Source organism: Urtica dioica, chromosome 6, assembly GCF_054948205.1.
Source record: "Urtica dioica subsp. dioica isolate 48M chromosome 6, U.dioica_male_clone48M_v1_H2, whole genome shotgun sequence".
Taxonomy (NCBI): domain Eukaryota; kingdom Viridiplantae; phylum Streptophyta; class Magnoliopsida; order Rosales; family Urticaceae; genus Urtica; species Urtica dioica.
The window spans coordinates 4,354,138-4,378,584 of record NC_142761.1 but is presented as its reverse complement, the minus strand read 5'-3'; the positions used below and the strand labels follow the sequence as shown (position 1 = coordinate 4,378,584).

The 24,447-nt window shown below is 39.0% G+C and overlaps 3 protein-coding genes across 3 annotated transcripts; 2 read left to right on the top strand and 1 right to left on the bottom strand.

Moving 5' to 3' along the window:
* The first annotated feature begins 11,588 nt into the window (after window positions 1-11,588).
* LOC149393034 (uncharacterized) lies at window positions 11,589-12,059 on the top strand. The gene has a single exon (XM_089617885.1). The coding sequence runs from the start codon at window positions 11,589-11,591 to the stop codon at window positions 12,057-12,059; it is 471 nt and encodes a 156-aa protein (XP_089474011.1).
* A 2,715-nt stretch (window positions 12,060-14,774) lies between these two features.
* On the top strand, window positions 14,775-16,596 carry LOC149393033 (Cupredoxin superfamily protein). Its single transcript, XM_089616654.1, has 2 exons — window positions 14,775-15,031; window positions 16,197-16,596. Exons 1-2 carry the CDS (start codon window positions 14,851-14,853, stop codon window positions 16,559-16,561), a joined length of 546 nt encoding a protein of 181 aa, XP_089472780.1. The 5' UTR covers window positions 14,775-14,850; the 3' UTR covers window positions 16,562-16,596.
* A 388-nt stretch (window positions 16,597-16,984) lies between these two features.
* On the bottom strand, window positions 16,985-22,987 carry CLC-D (chloride channel D). The gene is made up of 23 exons (XM_089616653.1): window positions 22,533-22,987; window positions 22,360-22,432; window positions 21,820-22,041; window positions 21,660-21,706; window positions 21,472-21,570; window positions 21,210-21,284; window positions 20,940-21,028; window positions 20,695-20,835; window positions 20,541-20,611; window positions 20,371-20,450; window positions 20,064-20,213; window positions 19,731-19,790; window positions 19,563-19,637; window positions 19,317-19,468; window positions 19,099-19,234; window positions 18,900-19,028; window positions 18,543-18,620; window positions 18,407-18,462; window positions 18,238-18,321; window positions 17,984-18,140; window positions 17,767-17,868; window positions 17,608-17,651; window positions 16,985-17,281 (listed from the first exon to the last, which is right to left on the bottom strand). The coding sequence occupies exons 1-23, from the start codon at window positions 22,707-22,709 to the stop codon at window positions 17,176-17,178; spliced, it is 2,403 nt and encodes an 800-aa protein (XP_089472779.1). The 5' UTR covers window positions 22,710-22,987; the 3' UTR covers window positions 16,985-17,175.
* Between the last annotated feature and the right edge of the window lie 1,460 nt (window positions 22,988-24,447).

Below are 24,447 nucleotides of genomic sequence, written 5' to 3'. Positions count from 1 at the left end.
GAGGATAGACTATACGTACTAGTTATATCAATGGACACTCTATCTATGAGATCGAGTAAATAAAATTTTAATAACTTCGAGAGGTTCTGTCTTGATGTTTTATTGGAATATCACAAAAAATTAGTAAAATGAAAGAAGAGACATAACATTGTCTACGATCTCGCTTGTGTTCATCTAGCTTTGAGTTATTAGGTTCATCATCCCTTAATTGGCTCCGACAAGCTGGACAAGGATCTTCTTGTAGTAAATATGATATACTTATTAGTTGTAACATCTTTCATATTCGTGAGGTACTTTACGAATAAATTAGTAATTGTTAAGTAATTTCGAAATATCACTAAGATTTAAAGGGGCTTGTAAAGAGCAATTTGTTGGAATTGATCTAGGGTTTAAGAAAAAATTTAATGCTTCGGGTAAGCGGCGGAATTTAAAAATTTTCTTTTGACAAGTAAAACGATTTTACTAACCTATACAAAGAGCAAGTACACGTAAAGAAAAACTATTATGAGCATTATAAATTTACTAACCTTTTTAGAAGTTTGAACGTTGAGAAGCTTTTGGAAAGTTGCAACGTTCGTCTCCCCTCTCAGCACATCTCTCTTTTGGCAAGTATCTTCATACATTAATGCAAAAAATAAACTCTCTTTCACACTTTGACATGAACAAAATTCAGCCTTATTTTCCTTAGGTTGGACGTGCAAGGCTTCTAGCAGGAGCTTCTAGATTTTTTTTCATTTGTTCATGACAACATAAGAAAAGCCCATTTAGAATTTTCAAGTAAAATTCCATGAAATGAAATTAATCCTCATGACCCGAATAGCTTATTATGGCCGAGTGGTTTTAAGTTTCATTTGTCATCATATGACAATATCAAAACATTTATTGACATCCATTTCGTCCTATGTCCAAAAGGACAAAATTACCATTTTGACAATTTTCGTAAAACTTGTCTCGTTCTTATTTTGACTTAACTTCTAGTTTAACTATTCCTACTCGACATGATTTGTGACAGTGATCTCATGGATCCAAATGAACAAAGCTTGAGCTAAATACTTGGACTCAAAAGTTCACAAACCTTTTCCAAGTTTAGCGTAATGTCAACTGACTCCACTAAAGAGTAGACACTGAAAATCTCTCGGTTCAAATGAATTTATTTTCTACTCAAGAATTCAACCTAATTGTAATGAGTGGATCCACTGAATATTATCTATGTTTACCCTTCATGAATATCATCAGCTAGTCGGGATTTACAAAATTACCATTTTACCCTTCTAGCTGTTATTTCCTCAACTCCTTTGTCGCTTGTGAATAAGTTAGAAACAATATATTGACGAGCGGCTAACAAGTCACATTGTTTCATCCAAATGAGTCAAGACTTAATTTGGACACTGGCCAGTTCATTTATTCACATTCCAAGGAACAAAGCATGAGGTGATATACATTGCATTTCAGCAATCTTGTACATGAATTCCATATCTATGAGAACTTCACAAAGTTACTCATGACATCTTCACAACTTAGTACTTCACCAATAGGTCATGTTCAGAATCACATAGTGAGTCCGAACTCTTACTTTCTCAAATGAGAATACGTAAGCTGTGAAATGGCATGTCTCATTCCAGGATTAAGGTAAGCATGATGCAATTCATACATAGTGACTTCGAGACATAAAAGGTTAAATGGTTTGTTCTTATCTTGTCTCTAGAAGTGCACTGGTCAATTTAGTACCTTCGGAAGATACCTAGAAGAACTATAGAGTCTCCAACTCTCAATGTCTCGTAACCAGACATCATAGATTCTCCTAACAATCGTACTGAGGTCAATAGTCCTTTGACCCTTAGATTGCGAATATATCGTTTTAAGCAAACTACGAAGAGTTTGTTCATGAAAATCTACATTTGTCTCTTCGTAAGTTGTTAAGTTTGTTTATGGAATAAAGACTAATGTTTTATCATAAAGCTTCAAACATACAAGGAAGAATGAATGAATGTTTCAACTTTTTATTAATGAATAAGCAATTACAAGCAAGAGTCTTCGTGAGACTTTATTACATCAAACGTACAAAATAAAGACTACAACTCTTCTTGTGGGCACCATTGACAACAAACTCCCACTTGACTCAAAGAAGATGTGTGTAGTCCTTCATGCCTAATCCCGCTCGATGTTGGTCGATGACCTTGTTTGCTAGGGCCTTGGTGAATGAATCTCCCAGGTTGTCCACCATTGAGATCTTCTTCACTTCCACGTCTCCGCGCTGCATGATCTCTCGAATTAAATGGTATTTCCTCTCAATATTTTTAGAGCGCTTATGGCTTCGAGGTTCCTTTGAGTTAGCGATAGCCCCACTATTATCACAATAAAGGGTCGTGGGCTCGTCGACGTTTGGAACAACTTCCAAATACTTAAGGAATTTTCTAAGCCATACAGCCTCTTTGGATGCTTCACAAGCAGCCACATATTCAGCTTCCATTGTGCAGTCAGCAATGCAAGATTGCTTAATACTCTTCCACACAACAGCTCCACCATTGAGGATGAACACAGATCCTGAAGTGGATTTCCTGGAATCCTTATCCACTTGAAAATCGGAGTCGGTATATCCCGTCATAGTCAGGTCAGTACCTGAGTATGTAAGCATCAAGTTCCTAGTTCTTCGAAGATACTTAAGAACATGCTTAACAGCAATCCAATGCTCGGGTCCACGGATGGATTGGAAACGGCTAACTACGCCAACGGCGAAACAGATGTCAGGTCTAGTGCAAAGCATAGCATACATGAGACTTCTTACGGCTGAGGCGTAAGGAATTTTTCTCATGTCCTCAATCTCTTGTGCAGTCTTGGGAGACTGGTCCTTAGAGAGTGAGACTCCATGCCCAAAGGGTGTTTGTCCCTTCTTAGAGTCTTGCATTGAGAAGCGATTCATCACCTTATCAATATAAGATGCTTGAGAGAGCGACATAGTCTGGTTCTTTCTATCTCGAAAGATTTGGATCCCCAGAACGTACGCGGCTTCTCCTAGATCCTTCATATCGAATTGCTTTGCCAGCCAGACCTTAATCTCAGATAACTTACCCACATCATTACCTATGAGTAATATATCATCGACATATAGTACCAGAAACACAACTTTGCCTTCGTGTATTAACTTGTAAACACAAGGCTCATCTATTGACTGTTCAAAGCCGAAGCTTTTCACAGTTTCATCGAATCTAATATTCCATGACCTAGATGCTTGCTTTAGTCCATAAATGGACTTAAGTAACTCACAAACCTTGGTCTTTTGCCCTTTATCCATGAAACCGTCTGGTTAAGCCATATAAATGCGCTCGTCAAGATTGCCATTCAGGAAGGCAGTCTTGACATCCATTTGCCATATCTCATAGTAGAGAGCTGTAGCTATGGATAGAAGTATGCGGATGGATTTAAGCATCGTGACTGGCGAGAATGTTTCTTCATAGTCAATCCCTTCTTGTTGGGTATAACCCTTAGCCACAAGTCGTGCTTTGAACGTCTCGACGTTCCCATCCGTACCCATTTTCTTCTTGTATATCCACTTACACCCTACGAGTTTAATCCCTTCAGGAAGGTCTACAAGTTTCCAGACTTTGTTGACATACATCGAGTGCATTTCAACTTTCATGGCGTCAAGCCAAAGGTTTGATTCAGAACAAGCCATTGCTTGGCTATAGGAAACAGGGTCATCCATGTCAGAGACGGCTACGAGAGTATATCCATAAGACATGTACATATCAGGCTTTTGAATAGCCCTCCCACTACGTCGAAGTACTACTTGACGAGATTCTGATGAGTTAGGTTGTGTTTCAGTGGGAGTAAGAATAGTTCTTACAGATGAGGTAGAAGCTTCATCACCCAACTTTTCTTCAAGCACAATTTCGCTTCTAGGTTTTACATCTTTCATGAAGTCATCCTCAAGGAAACGAGCATTCGTGCTAACGAAAATCTTATCGTCCTCGGGACTATAGAAAGTAAAACTTTTGGTTTCCTTTGGATATCCAACGAACAGACACAATTCTGACCTACTAGCCAACTTGCTAGTCTTTTTCCTTAGCACGTGTGCAGGGCAACCCCAAATTTTGATGCGGCCAAGATTTACTTTACGGTCAGTCCATCGTTCATAAGGAGTATCAGGAACCGTTTTGGACGGAACTTGGTTCAGAATGTAAGCGGCTATTTTGAGGGCATATCCCCAAAAAGAAAGAGGGAGTGATGAGTAACTCATCATTGATCTAACCATCTCCATAAGAGTTCGGTTTCTTCTCTCTGACACTCCGTTTTGTTGAAGTGTGCCAGGTGCGGTAAGCTGAGAAGCAATACCTTCTTCTTTAAGAAAGTCATCGAACTCTCTAGACATATACTCACCACCTCGATCGGATCGAAGGGTTTTGATCACTTTGCCAGTTTTCTTTTCCACTAAAGCCCTAAAGACCTTAAATACGTTAAAGGTCTCGGATTTGTGTTTGAGCAAATAGACAAAACCGTATCTTAAGTAATCGTAAGTGAATGTAACGAAGTATTCGTATCCACCACGTGCCTGTTTACTGAGCGGACCACATATATCAAAATGTACTAGTTCTAGCAGCTCAGTGGCTCTTCGACCCTTATCGGAGAAATGTCGCTTAGTCATTTTTCCTTCTATGCAGGATTCACAAGTAGGTAGTGAATCTATTGCAGAGGCTTGGAGTGGACCGTCCCTCACAAGTCTCCTAATCCTGTCTAGACTGATATGACCAAGTCTTAAGTGCCAGAGGTATGTTGATTTTGTTAGATCGGAGGATTCAGAAAGTTTGATCCTCTTTGGCTCCCTAATCGGATCGTTATCTATTTCGGTGTCTAAAAGAGAAGGTTGAGTGGGATGAATGTAAAAAAGACCATTCTTCATACATGCATCAATGGCAAAAGAATTTTCAGGAAACGAAATACGAATTCCATTCTTAATTAACTTTAAACAATAATCTAGCTCAAGAAGACGAGCAACGGATATTAAGTTCTTTCCAAAGGTAGGAACAAAATAAACATTATTCAAAGTGCGATCTTCAAAAGACAGCGTCACGGATCCCACAGCCTTCGCAGACACCAGGCTCCTATCACCCCATTTGAAACAGAAGTCGCATTCCTCTAAACTTTTGATTTTTTTGAAACCAGTCAAGGAACAACAAATATGCTTATATATATATATATATATATATATATATATATATATATATATATATATAATATAAAAGTAAAAGGAAAGGAATATTCGTACATGGCCTTCAACTAATATGTACCCATATTAAAAAAAAAAAAAAAAAAAAAAAATCGGTACATGTACACATGAAGTGGAAAATAAAAGTAGAGTTTAATAGAAAGAAAATGACGCAGATTAAACTGAGGAAACAAAATATCATCAATTTTGCATGGGAATGCAATGCTATTTGTTTTGCATGCATATGGGCCTAACAATATTATTGGGCTTAGAGTAATAAATTTTACCAATTTCCTTTTGGCAATTTTCCTAAATTTTAAGAAAAAAAGCCCATGTTTTTTGTTCACAGTTTCTTTTATGGTTCTTGTATGACGTGTTAGCAGTATAGTCGTATCTGGAAGATGGGTAGTCCTGGTCCATTTCAACACTTCTAGTAAATAATTTTTTTTTTGCTATGTCTTTTAAAAAGTCATGATAAACGGCTCTTTTAAAACTGAGTTAATACATTTTTTTTTAATAATTTTTGCTCCGTGTTTTGAGAAGTCTCGATGATAAATGATTATTGTATGACGTATTAGAAATATAGTATGAAATGTTATGAGCAGGCAATCAAATATACTAGTTGGTAAAATTGTAGTTCTTATAGATCCATAGCAATAGACAAAAAAGCGTTGCTCTCTCTGAGTCTCCCCTGAGTCTTCGGAGCTCCCCGGGGATCACCTTCTGGTAAGGTCATGGACAATCTTTGTAAGGAATGGAGTAACCTGAATGTTACCGAGGATGAAGAAGATACTATCGTTGTTGATGAAGACCTGCTAGAGGAAGGCCGGGGAGAGACGGGCTCAATGCTTTTGGGCAAACTTCTTACGGACAAGAATTTCAACAAGAAGGCTCTCAAGACTGTGATTGGGAACCTGTGGAACGTCAAGTTTGGACTGGAAATCTCGGACCTGCAACAATCAATCATCAAGTTCAAATTCGAATCGCTAGAAGAAAAACAGAGGGTCCTCGACAACGAATCGTGGCTGTTCGACAAGGCTTTACTGTGTCTCTCGGACCCGCTGGATGTCGAGTCGGGACAGTTCACGTCTGTGAGGCTTTGGGCACAGATTCACGGGCTTCCCTTAATGGCCATTACTGCTAAGATGGGCGAGGTTCTGGGTGGGAAAATTGGCAAGGTGCTGAAAATCGATACGGACAGAAATGGCCACGTCCGGGACATCTTTATCCGAGTGAGGGTTCTCCTGGATATCTCGAAACCTATCCGTCGGGGAATCTCGGTGCAACTCGGAAAAGCCCCGGGGAAAACTTGGTGTGAATTGAAATATGAGAGATTACCTCTTTTTTGCTTCAATTGTGGGCTGATTGGCCATCAATGGGAACGGTGTACGTCGAGGAATGCCCCGATGGAGAAACCGGCGGAGGGGTTTGGGTATGGGTCGTCCCTGGTAGGAGAAACGCCCAATCGTTTCGCCTCCCCGGTGGTGCGCTTTCCTGGGAGCCGACTCAAGGACAAACGAAAGGTTGGTCCCCACGACGGTACGCCGGGTCGGAGGCCGGAGAAGGAAGACCAGTCCGCCGAGGCAAGGGAGGGCCAGGAGACCAGCAGCAGGCGAGAGGAGAAGCGGCCGTCGGAGAAGTCGAACCCTGGGACCCAACCGATGAGCGAGGACTCCGCGAATGGGAGTGACGCGTCGGGGGTTTCGAGGCCACCGAACCCAGCGCGTGTGCAGAAGCAGGGCTTCAATGGTCATGAGGATGGTACCCCGAGGTCAGAGACAAGACCGCCAAAGTCTGGGTTCGCCTCGAGCTGTGCCACCACCGACCCCTCCGTGGATGCAGTCTCACCAAATCCGGAAATTATGCAGAGCACAATGCCGCCTGTGTCATGCACAGCTACCGGTTTTAGAGAGCACGCCTTTAGGGTTAAAGGGGATAAGAGACAAATGGGCCCAATAGTAAAAGAAAAGCAAAAAGCCTTTGAAGCTCAAACCCACTCCTTCTCAGCCCACTCACCAAAGCCCGAAAAGAGGAAAAATATGCCTCCCCCCATTCCTAGCATATCGGGCCCAAAGCCTTCTCTCCCTGCTGAGCCACACCCATCCATTCCTGGCAGCCCTGGCCCAAACCCCTCCCATCCTGGCGTGACCCCATCACCGTTTTCCAGGGGGCCCGAGCGTTATTTACTATCTAAGACAAAAGCAACCAGTCAACTTGTGGATGTCAACACTCCCAAAGTCAACGCTGACCTTGAAGGCACGAACAAGCTCATCGGAGAAGGATGTGGGGTTGTCAAAGGTTCGACCGCGGCTGGGACGGTAGGTGTCGGCGCGAATGTGGGGATGGGTGTTACTTTGGAGGGGGGGAGCTGGTGTGTCCCGCCACGAGGATGGCCCACCAGTCAAGAGGAGACCGGGTTCTGCCGGACCGACCCACCTGGAAAAAGAGAGCTCGTCTTCCATCGGCTACCGCGCCTCTTGGAGCTCGTAAGATCACTCGGGACCACGTGAATGAGCCTGCAGCGGAGGATTTTGAGGAGAGGAGTGTTCTCAAAGCGGCGAAGTTCACTTTCGATGCCGGGGTTTCGGGTAGCATAAACCCATGGGTCTCAACCCCTGTGAATGACACGAGGCCTTCGTAGGGGTCCAATATCTATGCCTCTCCTACCCCACCCGTCCCAGCCATTTCCATCACCAAGGATTTGGCTATGGACTCTACGGACACGACAGCGGCGCCCCACGGTGATGAGGGCGACCAGGAGCAATAATCGGCCTGGTATGGAACGTCCAGGGGTTGGGTAACCCCCAGACGAAGAGGACCCTTCGGTCGCACTCTCTTGAGTTCAAGCCCGACTTCATCTTTATGTCGGAAAATAAACTCAAGAAGAGTGCGGCCGAACGGGTCCGTTTGTTAGTAGGCTATGTAGGATGTTTTGTTGTGGAGCGTGTTGGCCGGAGTGAGGGTCTTATGTTGCTTTGGAAGGACGGTGTTAGTTTTTCCCTCGGCTCGTTCTCTCGGTTTCACATCAAAGGCGCGTTAACGGATGAGACGGGAAAGATTTGGAACTTTTTGGGGCTCTACGGCCATCCGGTGGCAGGTAATCGGAGATACTCGTGGGAGCTCGTGAGAAGGGTGATGAGGTCACGCCCGGGGCCGTGGTTGTTGGGCGGTGACCTTAACAAAGTGTCGAATGATCGGAAGCTTAGTCATGGTAGGACAAGAGAGCCTTACCTTCTCGAATCCTTCCGCCATTTGCTTGAGGATTGTGAGCTTGTTGACCTTGGCTTCGTCGGGGCTGAATTCACGTGGAGTCGCAGCTCTCAACCGGATAGCATTGAAGAAATGCTTGACCGTTGCCTTGCCACTCCGGATTGGGGAGCGTTGTACCCGAAAGCTATGGTGCGTCACCTGGAATATTGGAACTCGGACCATCGACCGCTACTTCTTCTCACTAATGGTAGGAGGGAGAAGCGGGGAAGGACGAGAGGGAAAAGATTCTTCTTTGAGGAGGCGTGGTGTGACGAGGAGGAGTGCGGCGAGCGTATTCGCGGTGCTTGGGAGGCGGCCAGCGGTGAGGACGATATCCCGGCTATTATCGAATCTCTCGGCCGGTGTAAAAACAACCTTGAGTCGTGGGGGTCGGGGAAAAAGAGGACCTTGGCCAAGAGGATCCTTAGACAAAAAGACCTTGTTCGGAAGATCGGTGATGGTGATATGGGAGGCTCTCGATCGGATTTAAAGCGCGAACAACATCAACTTGATGCGCTCCTAGAAAAGGAAGAGCGGTTTTGGAGACAAAGGAGCCGGTTGGGGTGGATGAAATGCGGAGATAAGAATACTTCACTTTTCCATCGGAAGGCCTCGGCGAGGAAGAAAATAAATTCTATCATTGGCCTCTTTGATGGGAATGGCGTGTGGAGAGAAGGAGAGCTCGGAGTCGAAGAGGTGATCACCGACTACTTCAATGAGATCTTCTCGTCCTCCTCGCCGAGCCCGGAGAGCATTGAATCGGCGTTCACGGGAGTTGACGCAGTTGTGTCTCCCGAGATGAATACCGAGCTTCTTAGACCCTTCGACGAGGATGACGTGAAGACCGCCCTTTTCTCCATGAGTCCGATCAAAGCCCCCGGGAGGGACGGTTTCCCAGCTCTCTTCTATCAAAAATTTTGGGGGATTGTTGGCGACCGGGTGACCAAGGCTTGCTTGGGGATTCTCAACCACGGTCAACCGATTTCGGAGATCAATGACACGATTCTCACATTCATCCCTAAGGTCGACAAGGCGTATAAGGTTAGCGATTTTAGACCTATTAGCCTATGTAATGTGATGTATAAAATTGTCTCTAGGTGTCCCGTGTGGAGAATGAAGGGCTTCATGGAAAACATCATCTCGGAGAATCAAGGGGCGTTTGTAGGAGGTCGCCAAATCTTCGATAACGTCATGGTGTGTTTTGAGGGGATTCATACTATGAAGAGGGGACGCTTCGGTAATGGGGGGTGTGCGGCCCTCAAAATCGACATGGTCAAGGCTTACGACCGAGTTGAGTGGTCTTTCCTCGAAGCCATGATGAGAAAGCTAGGCTTCGACGAGGGATGGGTGGAAAAATCATGAGATGCATTACTTCGGTTAGTTTCTCCTTCAACATCAACGGCTCGACCCGAGGGCGTGTGATTCCCAAACGGGGGCTTCGACAAGGGGATCCCATCTCTCCGTTCCTCTTCCTCTTTTGCTCGGAGGGCCTCTCTAGCCTCCTTCGGAACGGGGAGATGAATGGTAGTATTACCGGAGTCCGGTTCGGTAGAGAGAACATCCGAGTTTCCCACCTTCTCTTTGCGGACGATAGTCTCATCCTCTTTCGAGCTTGTGTTGAAGAGGCCTCGGCGATTGTGGATTGCCTTGACACCTATGCGACGGCCTCGGGGCAACTTATTAATCTTGCTAAGTCCGATGTGTGTTTTGGTAAGGAAGTTGAAGAGGAAGCTAAAGGGGAGATAGCCGCCACTCTTCGGGTCAATGTCACGACTTGCCACAAACGCTATCTCGGGTTGCCGACGGTTACCGGTAGAAGAAAGAATGAGGTGTTTGCCTTCGTGAAGGAGAGGATATGGGAGAAAATTAAGTCTTGGAGAGGTATTTGGTTCTCCCAAGCGGGGAGGGAGGTCCTCATCAAGTCGATTCTCCAAACGATTCCGAGCTACGCGGCTAGTGTCTTCCGGTTGCCCAAGACTCTCATCGCCGATATCCACAAAGCAGTGGCTAAGTTTTGGTGGGGGAATTGTGACGAAAAGAAGACTCACTGGTGCAAGTGGGAGGTCCTTACGCAACACAAAGCCATGAGAGGTCTTGGTTTCCGTGATCTTGAGAGGTTTAACCAAGCCCTCGTGGCCAAGAGTGTTTGGAGACTTATTCGTCGGAGGGGCAGCCTTGTAGAGAGAGTGTTCCGGGCTAGTTACTATCCGAGTGGCAATCTCCTCGAAACTTCGTGTAAGTCCTATGGATCCTCGATTTGGAGGAGCTTGATGTGGGGTAAGGAGATTATTAGAATGAGTTCGAGATGGAAAATAGGGGATGGCGAGTCCGTGTTCGTTGGGAGTGACAAGTGGCTACCCCATACCTACTCCTTTACTCTATCCGACCCCCCGTTCATTCCCGACGACATGCGCGTGGTTGAGCTAAAGCTTCTTGGGGGGAAATGGAATGAGGAGTTAATCCGAGCTATGTTTGCTAGATGATGCAGAGGCTATTCTTGGGATCCCGGAGAGCGAATCCGGAACCGAGGATGTGATGAGATGACATTACTCGAAGGACGCCGAATACTCGGTGAAGAGTGGTTATCGGGTGGCCATGACGGTCTCTTCGATAGCTTGCTCGTCGAATCCTCGGGCCTACGCCGATTGGTGGGAGAGACTTTGGGAGCTCAAGCTACCCCCTAAGATCAAACTTTTTTCTTGGAGAGCGTGCAAAGGTTGGTTACCGGTAAATGTTGCTCTCACTCAGAGGAGGATCATTGAGGACGAGTGCCCGGTTTGCCATTCCGGGCCGGAAACGGTGGTGCATGCCATTTGGGGTTGTCAATGGGCGCGCAAAACGTGGAAACTCGCGGGTTTTGCCAACATGGTAGCGGACACTAGGGACGAGACCGCCATCAACATCTTCTTGAGGGCCCTAGATCGGGGAGAGGTACGTAACTTAGATTTCTTCATCACCTTGGCTTGGGAGATTTGGAATGTTATAAACAACATGGTGGCCGGAGGTGGTGGATGGGATTCGAGCGAACTCATTCGTTGGACAGGGGACTTCCTCGCAGAGTACAAGAGGGCCAACACCGTGACCCGAGTTGAGAGTGGCAGCCCCGTCGTGGTCGCGTGGCCCCCCTAGCCTGGGCATGGTGGCGGTTAGTGTCGACGCGGCGTTGGACCGTTCCGGGGGTCGTTTTGGCACCGGGTGCGTTATCCGGAATAGTAGAGGGGACGTGGTTGCTTCGGAGATTACGGTGAAGAACGCGGCCTTCGCTCCTCCCCTCGCCGAAGCCACCGCCATCCTTCGGGGTATGTCTTTAGCCAAGGATCTTGGGTGGAGAAAGGTGGTCATTCAATCGGATTGCCTTGTGGTGATTAACTCGTTCGGTTCGAAGTCGAGCCCCCACACGGAATTGGGTACCATTATCGAGAACATCAAGGTTAGTGCTTTGTGGTTCTCCGTCTTTTCCATCTCCTTCTTGCCTCGTGCTTGTAATGGGGCTGCCCACAATTTAGGTCGCTATGCTCTTGTCATTAGTTCGGATGTGCGATGGGAGGGGCTTGTCCCCCCATGCGCCATGCGTGAGGTTTTGAAAGATAAATCTCAATTGTTGTAACTACGGTTTTCCTCCTCCATTTAAGTGAGGGCTTTTAATGTTATCTTCTGTGGTTCCGCCCACGTTTACTAAAAAAAAAATTGTAGTTCTTTTTTTGTTGTCCATAACATAGATAATAAGAGGCATGACCTCTTCAACTTTTGACCACGTTCCGCCACGTGGCGTCGTCATATGGCGACACGTGGCGGATATTTTTTTTCTTTTTTTTTTTCTTTGCAGGAGCCTTCATTTTTTTTTCGCCTTTTGCCTTTTGCCTTTTGCCTTTTGCCTTTTGCCTTCCAGTTTTGTTTTTTTTTTGTTTCAATTTTTTTTCCCCTTCCAAATATCAATATATTTTATATAATTTTTTTATGTATATTATAATCATAATTACTAATACTATATCAATAACATATATTATCATTTTTTTTTCCGACCTTTAATTTTTTTTCCCTCTCTCATCAATATATTTTGTATATATTTTTTTTCCAACTTGAATCCTAGTGCCGCCAGGCAGCGACACGTGGAAGCCATTTTTTTTCCCTTCCGATTTTGATTTTTTTTTTTACTTCCGATTTTGAATTTTTTTTGCTTTCCAATTTTGATTTTTTTTCCCTTCCAAACATCAATATATTTTGTATATTTTTTTTATGTATATTATAATCATAATTACTAATACTATATTATACTATATCAATAACATATATTATCATTTATTTTTTTTCCTGACCTTTAATTTTTTTCCCCTCTCTCATCAATATATTTTGTATATATTTTTATTTCAACTTGAATTCTAGTGCCGCCAGACAGCGACACGTGGAGCCATTTTTTTTTTCCTTCCGGTTTTGATTTTTTTTTTACTTCCGATTTTGATTTTTTTTTCCTTCTTTCATAAATATATTTTGTATAATTTTTTTATGTATATTAATTTCTTTCCTCCCTCTCTTATCAATATATTTTGTATAATTTTTTAATATATATTATATTTAATACAATTAAAAGTCTAAACTTACTTTATTTTACTTATTTTTCTTTTTCACTTTTTAAAAAAAAAAATATTGCTGATTAGCGCGTTTTTTAAACTAGTCTTTTGAGAAGTTTTGATGATAAATGGCTTTTGTATGACGTGTTAGCAGTATAGTATTATATGTTCAGAGCATACAATTGAATGGTTTTTTGTATTTAATATTTTACTATTACCTCTTGTATGTTCTACATATAGCACGACTATGTGCAATAAAAGATGTGTGCCTTTCCCACAAAAAAAAAAGATGTGCCTTTGCTATGCCAATTATCCTTTTTTTCATTAATCTAATCAAAATATTAAGTAATTAAGTCACTAAAATTTAAAAATTTATTAAATAGTCAAGTTTTTATGAATTTTAAATAAATAATCAATACGGTGATGTAGCATTGTTTGAACTTTTTTAACATTTCATGTATGCCATTGAAGTTTGATAGTTAATTTATAATCATTAACGATTTTTGTTCCGAAACTGTTTTTTGCAACTTTAACTTATTTTCTATTCTTCTTCGATTTTGAATTGTTCGATTTAAGTTCTTGATGGCGCTATCAGGTTATAATATACTCAATATCTATTGGATGTTTGTGAACGACCATTAACTCTTGATCTTATTTTGATGGGGAAAAATAAGTACCATCATTTGTACACAAGTGCTTGAAGGAAAGAAAATGTGGTATAACAGGAAAAGTATCAAGCAAGACATTACTTCTCTGAAGTAGAAGCAACCTAAATATGATACAACCTGAAAACCATGACATATAACTGTGTTAGGAAATTTCAATCATGAAATTCACCAATAATAATAGAACCCATTAAAAAAACACAAGATTTCCAAATTATAGAATTTCTGTTGTGTGATATTATAGAACTAACAAGCAACCACTTGACCAACAAACTCCCTCCAACATTCTTTCCTTACAAGTCCCTCCTATATCAAATAGTAAAACTTGTTATGGAGTCAATAAAAGAAAAAACAAAAACAAAAATAAGTACTTCCAATATATCATGTTTAGATATATATCCCAAAAGCTATATATATATATATATATATATATATATATATATATATATATATATATATATATATATCACATAAAATTTCACTTTATACGTGGGATATAATAAATCAAATTCAATTGGTATCTCTAAAATCACAAATAAATTCTAGAGCTATACAAATTTTCATCAACTTAGCCTAAAAACATAGTTTTATCAGAAAATCCTGGCATGACTCAATTGAGTGTGGTCATTGTAAGTTACAATTAATTATGAAATCCTGGCATCTCATGCATATCTTTTTTTCTTCCAAATAGTACAATGCAATGAGATAAATTTTTTTTTTTTTTTTTTTTTTGTAGTTTTAAAGGTAATTTGGTAATAAAATGCACATAATATAAAATTTATGCAAATTTAGATATAAAATCGATTTTGACTTATTATTACACATAAAATAATAATGAAATTTCTCTTTTACGTAGTATTCTGTTTCTATACATAAATATTAACTTCACAAATACCCTTTTTGCCTTAGCACTAGCTAGAGAAAGAAACCCCCTAATATATTATAAACACAGAAAAAATTTAAAAAAAAAAAAAAAGAGGGACCACTTAGTGCATTTCATAATTACCAATATATTATTTCATATGTTCCCACTAGACCACACTCCAAAAGCTTTATAAACCCTTCTCCAAATCCCCACTTCTCATAATTCTCTCACCAAACATACATACCCAATAACAGCTTCTTCTTCTTCTTCTTTTTCAAGGGTTTCTAGTATAATATAGACATGGCGTTAATGGTGAATTTTAAGGTCATGTTTGGTTTGGCCATTATTCTGAGTAGTGCCATATTGTGTTGCAATGGTTCGGTTTACAAGGTTGGAGACTCTAGTGGATGGACCACCATGGGCAATGTGGACTACAAGCTCTGGTCTGCCACTAAAACCTTTGGAGTTGGTGACGTCATCCGTGAGTAATCTTATCCCTTAGTTATTTTAATCAAACCACCATTTTTCTTTGTAGTTAGTATTAAGTAACTATTAACTACAGTTTATCAACTCACAAGACTCATTCACATGCATGCATACCTTAAGAGTGCCACAATGCATGATTTATGTATTTATTTATTTATTAAAGTATATATGAATTCCTCGATTTAATGAGCTTTTATAGAGCCATCTCTAATAAATAATTTTCCTCTCATCACTATTTATTTTCCCTCTTCTCTATATCCTAGGAGAGTCTCTTCTCGGTTTCAGGCAGTTGTGTTCAATTTGCACTCTTGTCCTAATTATCACTCTTCTATAGAAACCAACGTAAACGAATAAATTATACATACATACCAACGGCTATATAACGCAATATGTAATGACGTATATTGTTGTTTTCGTTTTTCGTATCTTATTTTTTTTTCTTCTTTCAATTATGCGTACATGAAAAACAAATTGCTATAGAACATCAGTATTTTAGTGGTGTTTTATTTTTCCTATTTTATTTATTACTTTTGGTCGGCCATTTGCTTGCTTACTCTACACTCGTTTTAGTGTTATTGTATTCCAACTTTTTTGACATGTATATGACTAAAGCACGCTTTCATCATAGAATAATGTTAAGAGATTTTTTTTTTGGGGGGATAATGTAAGAGATCATGTACCGTGAGTCTCTTTGTAACTCGGCCCTATAGTAATCAAAGAACTAGAGTCATTTTATTATGACAAAAAAAAAAAAAAAAAAAAACACTACTATGAAGTCTTACACATGCTTGAATGTAAATTAGGAAAACTTAAAACACTAAAAAAAATGCTTATATAAATGAAAATTCTTACTTTACGCATAAAAAATCTAAAATAAATGTTAGTATATACCCATTGATAAGTGTATATCTGTCAGTAAACAATTTTTTTTCTTCGTATTTGAGATATCTCCAAAATATTCATTGGTGTTAGAAAGTAATTTATCCGTCAATCGAATCGAATGTGCAAGAATACTCGTCAATATATCGATATTTCAATCATCACTTCCAATATAAATTCAATAGTATTTGTTTAAATAATATCATGACTCGAAATTATTATCGAGCCAGCGTCCTCTTAATATTTTTTTTTTACTAATGAATTACTAATTTGAAAAATAGGTTTCGAATACAACCCGGAGTTCCACAACGTAATGAGGGTGACACACGCGATGTACAAGGCGTGCAATGCTTCGGTGCCGATGAAGAGCTACACGTCCGGGAACGACTCGATCGCGATCACGAGCCACGGCCACCACTTCTTCATCTGCGGCGTTCCGGGCCATTGCAAGGCCGGCCAGAAGGTCGACATCAACGTGCCGAGACTCAAAGCCAACGCTGCCCCGACCCCATCGTCCTCCATTTTCGTCTCGCCACCTGTCCCGATTGTCGCTCCTTCCCCAACCGCAAACAGCGCCGCCGTCGTCGTTCCTCATGCCGCGCTTCTATTGGTCGCCTTGGTTTCCGGGCTTTTTTTTGGGGCGTAATTGATAAACTTTTGTTTGAATTTGAACATCACTTTTATTAAAAAAAAAAAAAAAAAAAAAAAAAAAAAAAAAAAAAAAGAAGAGAGATTTTATGTCTTTTCAGATGTATTTTTTGATAATATGCTGAGACGGATTTTCCGATTATCCAATAGAAGTCATTTATTCCAAATGTATGACAACAAATGTCATGAAAAAACTACCATTCATGACAATGTCATGCTCTTTTGAAATAAATAGCTACTATTAGATAATGAAAAAACAATACCAAATAGGCATACATTTTTGAAATAATCCTTTTTTATCGTAAATTCGCCGATCTCTTGTTCACTTTTTAAGTTCAAAAAGAGTTTCTTGGTACATATTTTGTTATAATATTACCAATTTTTTTTTTACCATGATACATGCAACACCACAGTTCCAGAAGAAGAAGAAAAATTATTGACTTGTTATTGTTTGATTTCTATTGTTGTATTTGATACAAAACTCGGATTTCTTTTCTGAAGAAATCAACGAATAATTCCGAGTCTGAACCCCCACCTAAAATAATGGAAAGTTGGTATCGTAGAGAAAGCCAGAGAGTAGATTTCACTAGGAGGTCGGAGAAAAAGTAAATATCATCCGAAAGTATGTTGTTGTTGTTGTTGTATGAGAAGGCCATTGAGAAGCGGTCGTTCAACTTCTTCATTGCCTGTGATTATTTGTCTATCGAAATGTCGAGCTCTGTTATGAACAAGTTCATGAAAATGGGGTTTCATGTCAAGCAAATTCGTATGTACAATAACAAAACATAAAAATTAGATAATTGCTTTCACAGTAAATCTATAAGTCACATATATGAAGAAGCTCTGTAATTATATTTGCAGAGTGGGTTCATAGTGAAGAAAAATATCGGAAAAGGCTTGAAAAATAATAGTCTGATGATTTAATATAAAATATTTACTGAAATCAATTATAGTAAAATTCATTTAGATAAAACCACCACCAATCAGACAATCAATAATCATCCATAGACGATAGAAAAAAAATAAAAAAGCATCAATAGAGACCTTACAGTAGTCGAGTGGAGCTCCAAGGATGAATCTTCATTTTCCTATTAGCCAAGCAATAAAAAAATCAGATACTGTACTTCCAATATTATTGAAAAAGACGATTACGAATTAAAAAAAAAAAAAAAAAAAAAAAAAAAAAAAAAAGAGATGTGTTACCTCGATCAACAAATCTTTTCTTGTAATTAAACCAAGAACACGAGATGGACGAGGAGCGACGAACAAGTGTCTCAAACCAAGCTGACGGAAAAGATTGTACACCTGTATTATACCAAGATACGCACTTCTCAATAAGAACATAGATACAATAAGAAACACACAAGTCAATCTTAGATGAGAAAGTCAAATAATCGGATACATATCAAAATTGAACCACCTTTGTCAAGGACATATCTTCGGGAACGATGTACGGAGAAGGGTTCAAAAATGGGGATAGATCGATGTACATTTCCAAGTCATCTGGACTAAGATGTATATCATCTATCGACATTCCTTTACTTGAAGCTGGCTTCACAAACTCATTCAGACTATGCCTGGAACCAAAGCAAAAACAAAAATCGTAAAAAAAGAAAATAGAACTAAAATTTAAATACTGCACAGGAACACAGAAGTTCAAAGCTCTAAGCTCACCTAATAGACCTGGATTCTCTTGAATCAGTTGGCAAAGGGCCGTGCTGAAAATCTGCCTTGGATTGAAGAAGTACCAACAAGTGACTGTTTAATGAAGCGATGAAACTTTATTCTTCTTGAAAATGAGAGCAATTGATTAAAAACAATACATATAGATATTTTGTCACACCTCCGAAGCATGAGCCCCATGACAAGTGTTTCTCCGCTTCTTGTGTGGTCTATCACCTATATCAGGTGAATTGAATATTAATTTACAAACAGGGAAAAATATTAAACGAGGAAAACTGAGGGAAGAGCGTTCATACAGGAAAACCATTGTGCTTGTTGCTTCGTAAAATAGAAACTAAATCTGCAACCTTGACCACACGAGGAAAAGCAATCACCTTCAAGCAGAAAACAATACACCAAAGAGAAGAGAGAACAGAATTAGAAATTGAACAATTCATTGTTTTTATTTATTCAATAAGATAAGAATGCCTTAAAATATAAAGAGAACTATCATGCCCGAACAAAATACAAAAAGAAAACGCTAAAAATTAGCTACAATTTACACAGGAAAACTATCTAAGAAAAGTAAACCTCGTTTTGTCATTATATCACTATTTTAAAGATTTCATCATTGTCTAAGGAGAAGATGAAGATGAAGAATATAAGGAAATTACCCTTGTACCACAGGCATCTTTTGCGGTCATTTTGCGCATCTCGTACTTAGGTCTCGATTCTAATAATGGAATATTCTTTAACCGCGCTTGTTCTTCATACAGACCCTCGTTGAACGCATCACCGACAGCCTGTAGAGTAAAAAAAGAATTAAATAATTTTCTATACCCAATTAGTAAGAAGCTATACAGGATACATCACCTTTGATATTAGAAGAACAAGCATGATCAGTGGTAAAAGTTTTAAGTTATTCGTGATTTCAACCATAATCACACATAATGTGACAGTCATTCGCATTGAACCACCGAGAAAAGAAGCAGCTCCAAGAAGCGCATATCTGCACAAACATCAAAATTTCCTCAGATAATTTCAGGAAAAGATGTGAAACCAAAAAAAGAAATTAATGATTAAAAACTTACGTTCCCTCTTCGATGTTGAGCTTTTTGTAAAAGCTAACAACAAAAATACCAACAAGACGTCCATAAGTTGAGCCTATCATTATTCCAGGGACAAATTGACCGGCTGGAACTGCAGTGCCAAATGTTACAACTGCCAATGAATAAAACATAACCTGCAAAACAGAATAACTAAATAAATAATCTAACCAAAAAAATTTATAAAAAAACCCATGGAATAGCTGTATTAGGACACAGAAAGTACAGTACCAGAAAAGTCAACAGACTTTGAGCGCTAAACTCGTGAATCGTTTTCGCACTAAATAAATTCCTTATAGCGTCATCCTGCCAAAAGTAATGAAAACAATAAAATTAAAATGAGGACGAAGACTAGGCTTGATATGTCTGAAAACAGATAGTTCTCGAATAGTAAACAACCTGAGTATTGAAGAAAAGAGTAGCAAGATCGTTGTACTCATTCTTGTTACTGCAATAGAACTGAAATAAAAAATAGCATTAAGAAGTCAGGTATCTTCTACATTTAACTAAAAGAGAAAGATATGTTTGCGTATAAGTTGGATTTGTAACCTCCACGTAATGAAATAGAATAAAGGAAACAATGTAGAATCACCAAATTTTAGGTCAAGCATACAAACTGGGCAGGAAAGTGAATACCCACCCAGACCAAGAGAATGAAAAATGGAAAGAAGGTAAAAAAAAAAAAAAAAAAAAAAAGTCTTTTTCAGAAAACTAATCAGTAACTTAACTTACATTAACATAATTCCCATACATCCCCGGTGGTCTTGGGCACTCAATTCCAGAACTAGGATCTGGTTCAGGGCATGGAGTGCATTTTCTCAAAAGTGGCAAGCCAAAGGAAATAAGTGATGTTATTACGGAAATGAGGCATGCTTCGTAAATCTGCATAATATAGGGGAAAAAAATATAAAAGAGGAGAGGGAAAACGAAGAGGAGCCACTAGGGTTACAGAAAGAAACTCATTAGTTACATTTACAAACCAACAAATTACCACAACATGTTCGTTTCCATTTATTTATGAGTTAAGTAAAGTGCTTACCTTTACTCGACTCCCTCTTTTGTGCAAGTAATTTCGACGCCAACTGGAGATGTAAAATGTTAACTGGTTGAATAACGCTCCTACAAACAAACAAGCAAACAAAAAAAACATGTGAAAAGAGATGAGAATAAAACAAATAGTGAACAGCATGTTGTTATAGAAAGACATACCCAATAACCCTCCAGTTACGCCAATAACTGCCATGGGTACAAACTCCTCGAAAGAGTAGTCTTCTTGAGCACTGAAAGTAAAGCTTAGTCAGATGGCTTGCAAGCGAACAAGAAAAAGGCCATTATATTGAGCAGTTCAAAGGATAGAACTAACCCTGAAATGTCCCATATTATAAAGCCACCTGAGCCAAAATGACCACACTTTCCACTTCCACACCAATTCATAGCAGAACGCACTACAACCGCCACAACAGCAGAAGTAAAGAACACACGCCACATAAGTTGACTCCTCCACCTTCAGAGAGGGGGCAAAAATAATATATATCAACCCCTTCGTCAAATTTTGGTAATTAATTTATAGTGATCAATGATAAGCCCAATGAAAGATATATACAATACCATGATGTTACTTCTTCAAGGGCAAACAATACACCTCCGACGGGAGCTCTGAACGCAGCAGCAACTCCAGCTGCACATCCACAGGTGACCTTCTCAAAAGTTACAGTAGCGCAAAGTGAATACAACTTAAAGGTAATTAATATCTATAGTTAAAAAATAGGTGGAGAGTATAACTTATTGAACAAGAAAGATCCTCAGAGAGAACTGTCTTTGTTCCCTCTCATGGAATTCTTAATAACTAACTGGGGAAAAAAAATACAAGGTACTCACGAGATCTCGGCGATCACGGTCGCTTGTAAATATTTGCAACCACCTGGAACGGAGATGATACTTTGTAGACCCGCCCTGGTTTAGGATCATAAGATGAAAATTATTTAGAACATGTTTGACATTTATGAAGAAAAAAAAAACCAGGCACAAGATTTTTATTTCACCAGTCACTCCAGAAACCTCATAACAAGGTTCCAAGCTTACTTGTCCAACCAAAGATGAAAAATAAAAATAAATAAAGGATACAAGATTCCAAGCTTACTTGTCCAACCAAAGAAGCAATACAAGCACCGGTATGGACGAGAGGACCTTCTTTTCCGAGAGCTAGACCTCCTCCTACAGAGCCAATGCTTCCAAATATCTGTATAGTATACAAAGAAATAAAGGTGAACAAAACTTTTACAAATTTAACCAACAAAAAAGACATAGAAATGAGAGAGATCGTCACACCTTTCCAATCAAGGTTCTAAAAAGAAGGATGCCATGAACATCAATCCCTAACAATTGCATTAAAAAAAAATGTCAGCATTCATGATGAAGAACAAACATGAAGAAAAAAAAATATGTATAAAAAATCCAAAGAAAAAGAAAATCCTGGATGTCCTAGTACCATTCAAATAGCCCTTGATTTCTGGAATACCGGATCCCGCTGCCGCGGGTGCGAATTGCGTGATGATATATACAGAGGAAAATACTAAAACCAAGTTGATTACTATGTACACTATGAATCCAGCCACATAAGATTTTTGTATTATCGAAAACGTCAACTCGAACTTCCAGCCCGCGAAATTCTCAACGGAGATGTTAATGAAAACAGCCGCTAGCCCCGTACCTATTGCAATTGATTAGATACGTAAATCCGTAAGTACATCAGTTACACGAAGAGAAAAAGCTAACAACACAATCCTAAATATTAAATAAGAATGTCAACACAGATAACTTCCTCTATAACAACAATTACGATCCCAATCTTCACTAATGTCTGAGGATCCAGATGAATCAGATTCTTCTTTATTCTATTTTCTTATTTCGCATACTAGTACTATTGCTGTACATTATATGAATGAGATACTAGAATATAGCATATCAAATTCTACGTATCCATGGCAATAAAAGAAGAAGAGTCATAAATACAAAATCAAACGCTTACCGATACCAATAAGTAAAGCTAAGAACCACTTCACGACAACACAGTATCCAACATAAAGCTTCCCTCTTTGAGCCTAATATAACACACAATCAAACCCGAATTAAACTCCATTAAACTCATAAAGCAAGTTCGAGCACGGCTGAACTCAGAACAAGAAACCTCAGAAATGGGACCTGCTCTTCCCAGTAAGCGCAATTCTCGATGACTTCGTAGTCGAGACTCTCTACGTTGCTTTCATCGCTTTTCTTCGAAATTCCGACCGCGTCGGGCTCGCCGTCCTCGGTGTTTGGAAGCCTCGACCACACCATCTTCGCGGTCTCGATACCATTTTGAAGATGATTAGAGAGCATTATACCTCGAAAATTCAAATTATACTAGACAAACCCTAAACCTAACTCTATCAGACGATCACCGGAGCTCGGCAAACGAAAACCAACGGCCTCGAATCCGAGCATTCGAAGAGTCGGAGCATAGATACGAAAATTCGAATTCAGATCAGGCGCGATCGATCGATCGAACCGTTTGATCGAGCCCAATCGTGAGAAGTATACAATAAAAAATCGAATTTTTGGCTTGTATTCTACTGGTAAACAGAAAGGCAAGGCAGAGGAGGTTGTTTTTCTTTTTCTTCGCAAATTTCTTCAGAAAGCGGAGGTAGAGAATCAGGTGAGGGAAGGCTCATGGGAATTACTTTGCAAATGTTTTGATCAACGTTTGAGAATGTCCCTGGCTAATAGCTAGCTATTTGGCTATATCCCTATAAATTGTCAAACATAAGCTAGATCTAAAAAGTGGCCTAGTTAATTACAAATCTCTTCTCATTATCGTAATTTATTTCAATTTTACACTGAATTGCTAAATATTCCAACTTTTTTATTTTATTTTTTGTAACTTTAGAAATAGAACATACTTATTAACAATTTTTATTATTATCAAAGATGATCATGTGTTACTGCCTAAATGAAACTCTCTAGTCATGTCAAATTTTTAGTAGTGGTATAGTTAGTTACAAATGACCTAATTAGTTACAAATATTTTTTTAGTACTATATTATTTTGGTTTCGAGAGTATTTTTGTTTTAGTTTATTGCAAAAAGTGACAAAGAACACAATTGATCTAAACACTTTTTATAAAATCAATCCCGGGCCGACGGACATCGTGATGTACTTTTCTATTCTAAGTTTCTTATATAATTTTTTTGCATTAGCGTTTTTCATTTGAATCTTTTATACAATCACTCCTTCATTTTGTTTTGTTAACTATTTAAATTTACTAAATAAAAACAAATTTGCAGTATTTCGTTTTTTATTTCTGAAAGTTGAATTTTATTATATAACGTTTTCCTTTTTATTTGTTCATTTATAAAGTTTTAATTTTATTTCATTTAAATTTCGTATTTGTTTTTCACAATAAATTATAAATAAGGCGCAAATAAATAAAGCTAAAATGAGATTGGCATATAAATATTTACGGTTAACATTGAAAAGTCAATAAAATAATATTTGTGACACAATTATTTATTAGGGTATAATTTCATCATTTTAATTAAATAGAGGGTAGAAACTCAACATTTTTTAAAATCAAATATTAAATTCGATATTTCACTTAAATATATGATATATACTTATATATATGTGTGTCATTTTCTCTTTTAATGTGAAGTAACAACTAAAAAAAATAACTACTTAATATATAAATAAATAAATACAAAACTTAAATAAACGCTAAAATGGTACTAAACGTGACTTTTAGTTCCATCTCATTTTCCAGTTAATTTCGAGACAAAATTTTCGAAACTATTTTCAAAGTATAGTTTTTCCTCATTTAAAGATGGCAGGAACAATACAGGAAATGACTTGTTAGACGATTCCATATGACGAGCTTAATTATTTCTTGTAGGGTATACGTTTATAGGGCATTGTGCTCTTAAAATGCTTGACTTTTAAATTAATAATCGAATTAATATTGCGGTTGCACTATAACCATCATTATCTTGATATAGTATACTACGAAAAGCCATTAATAGTTAAGTGGTAAGAATTCGGACGCATGAGCTTCTAAGCTCTAGTTTAATTGATTTGTGGTTTG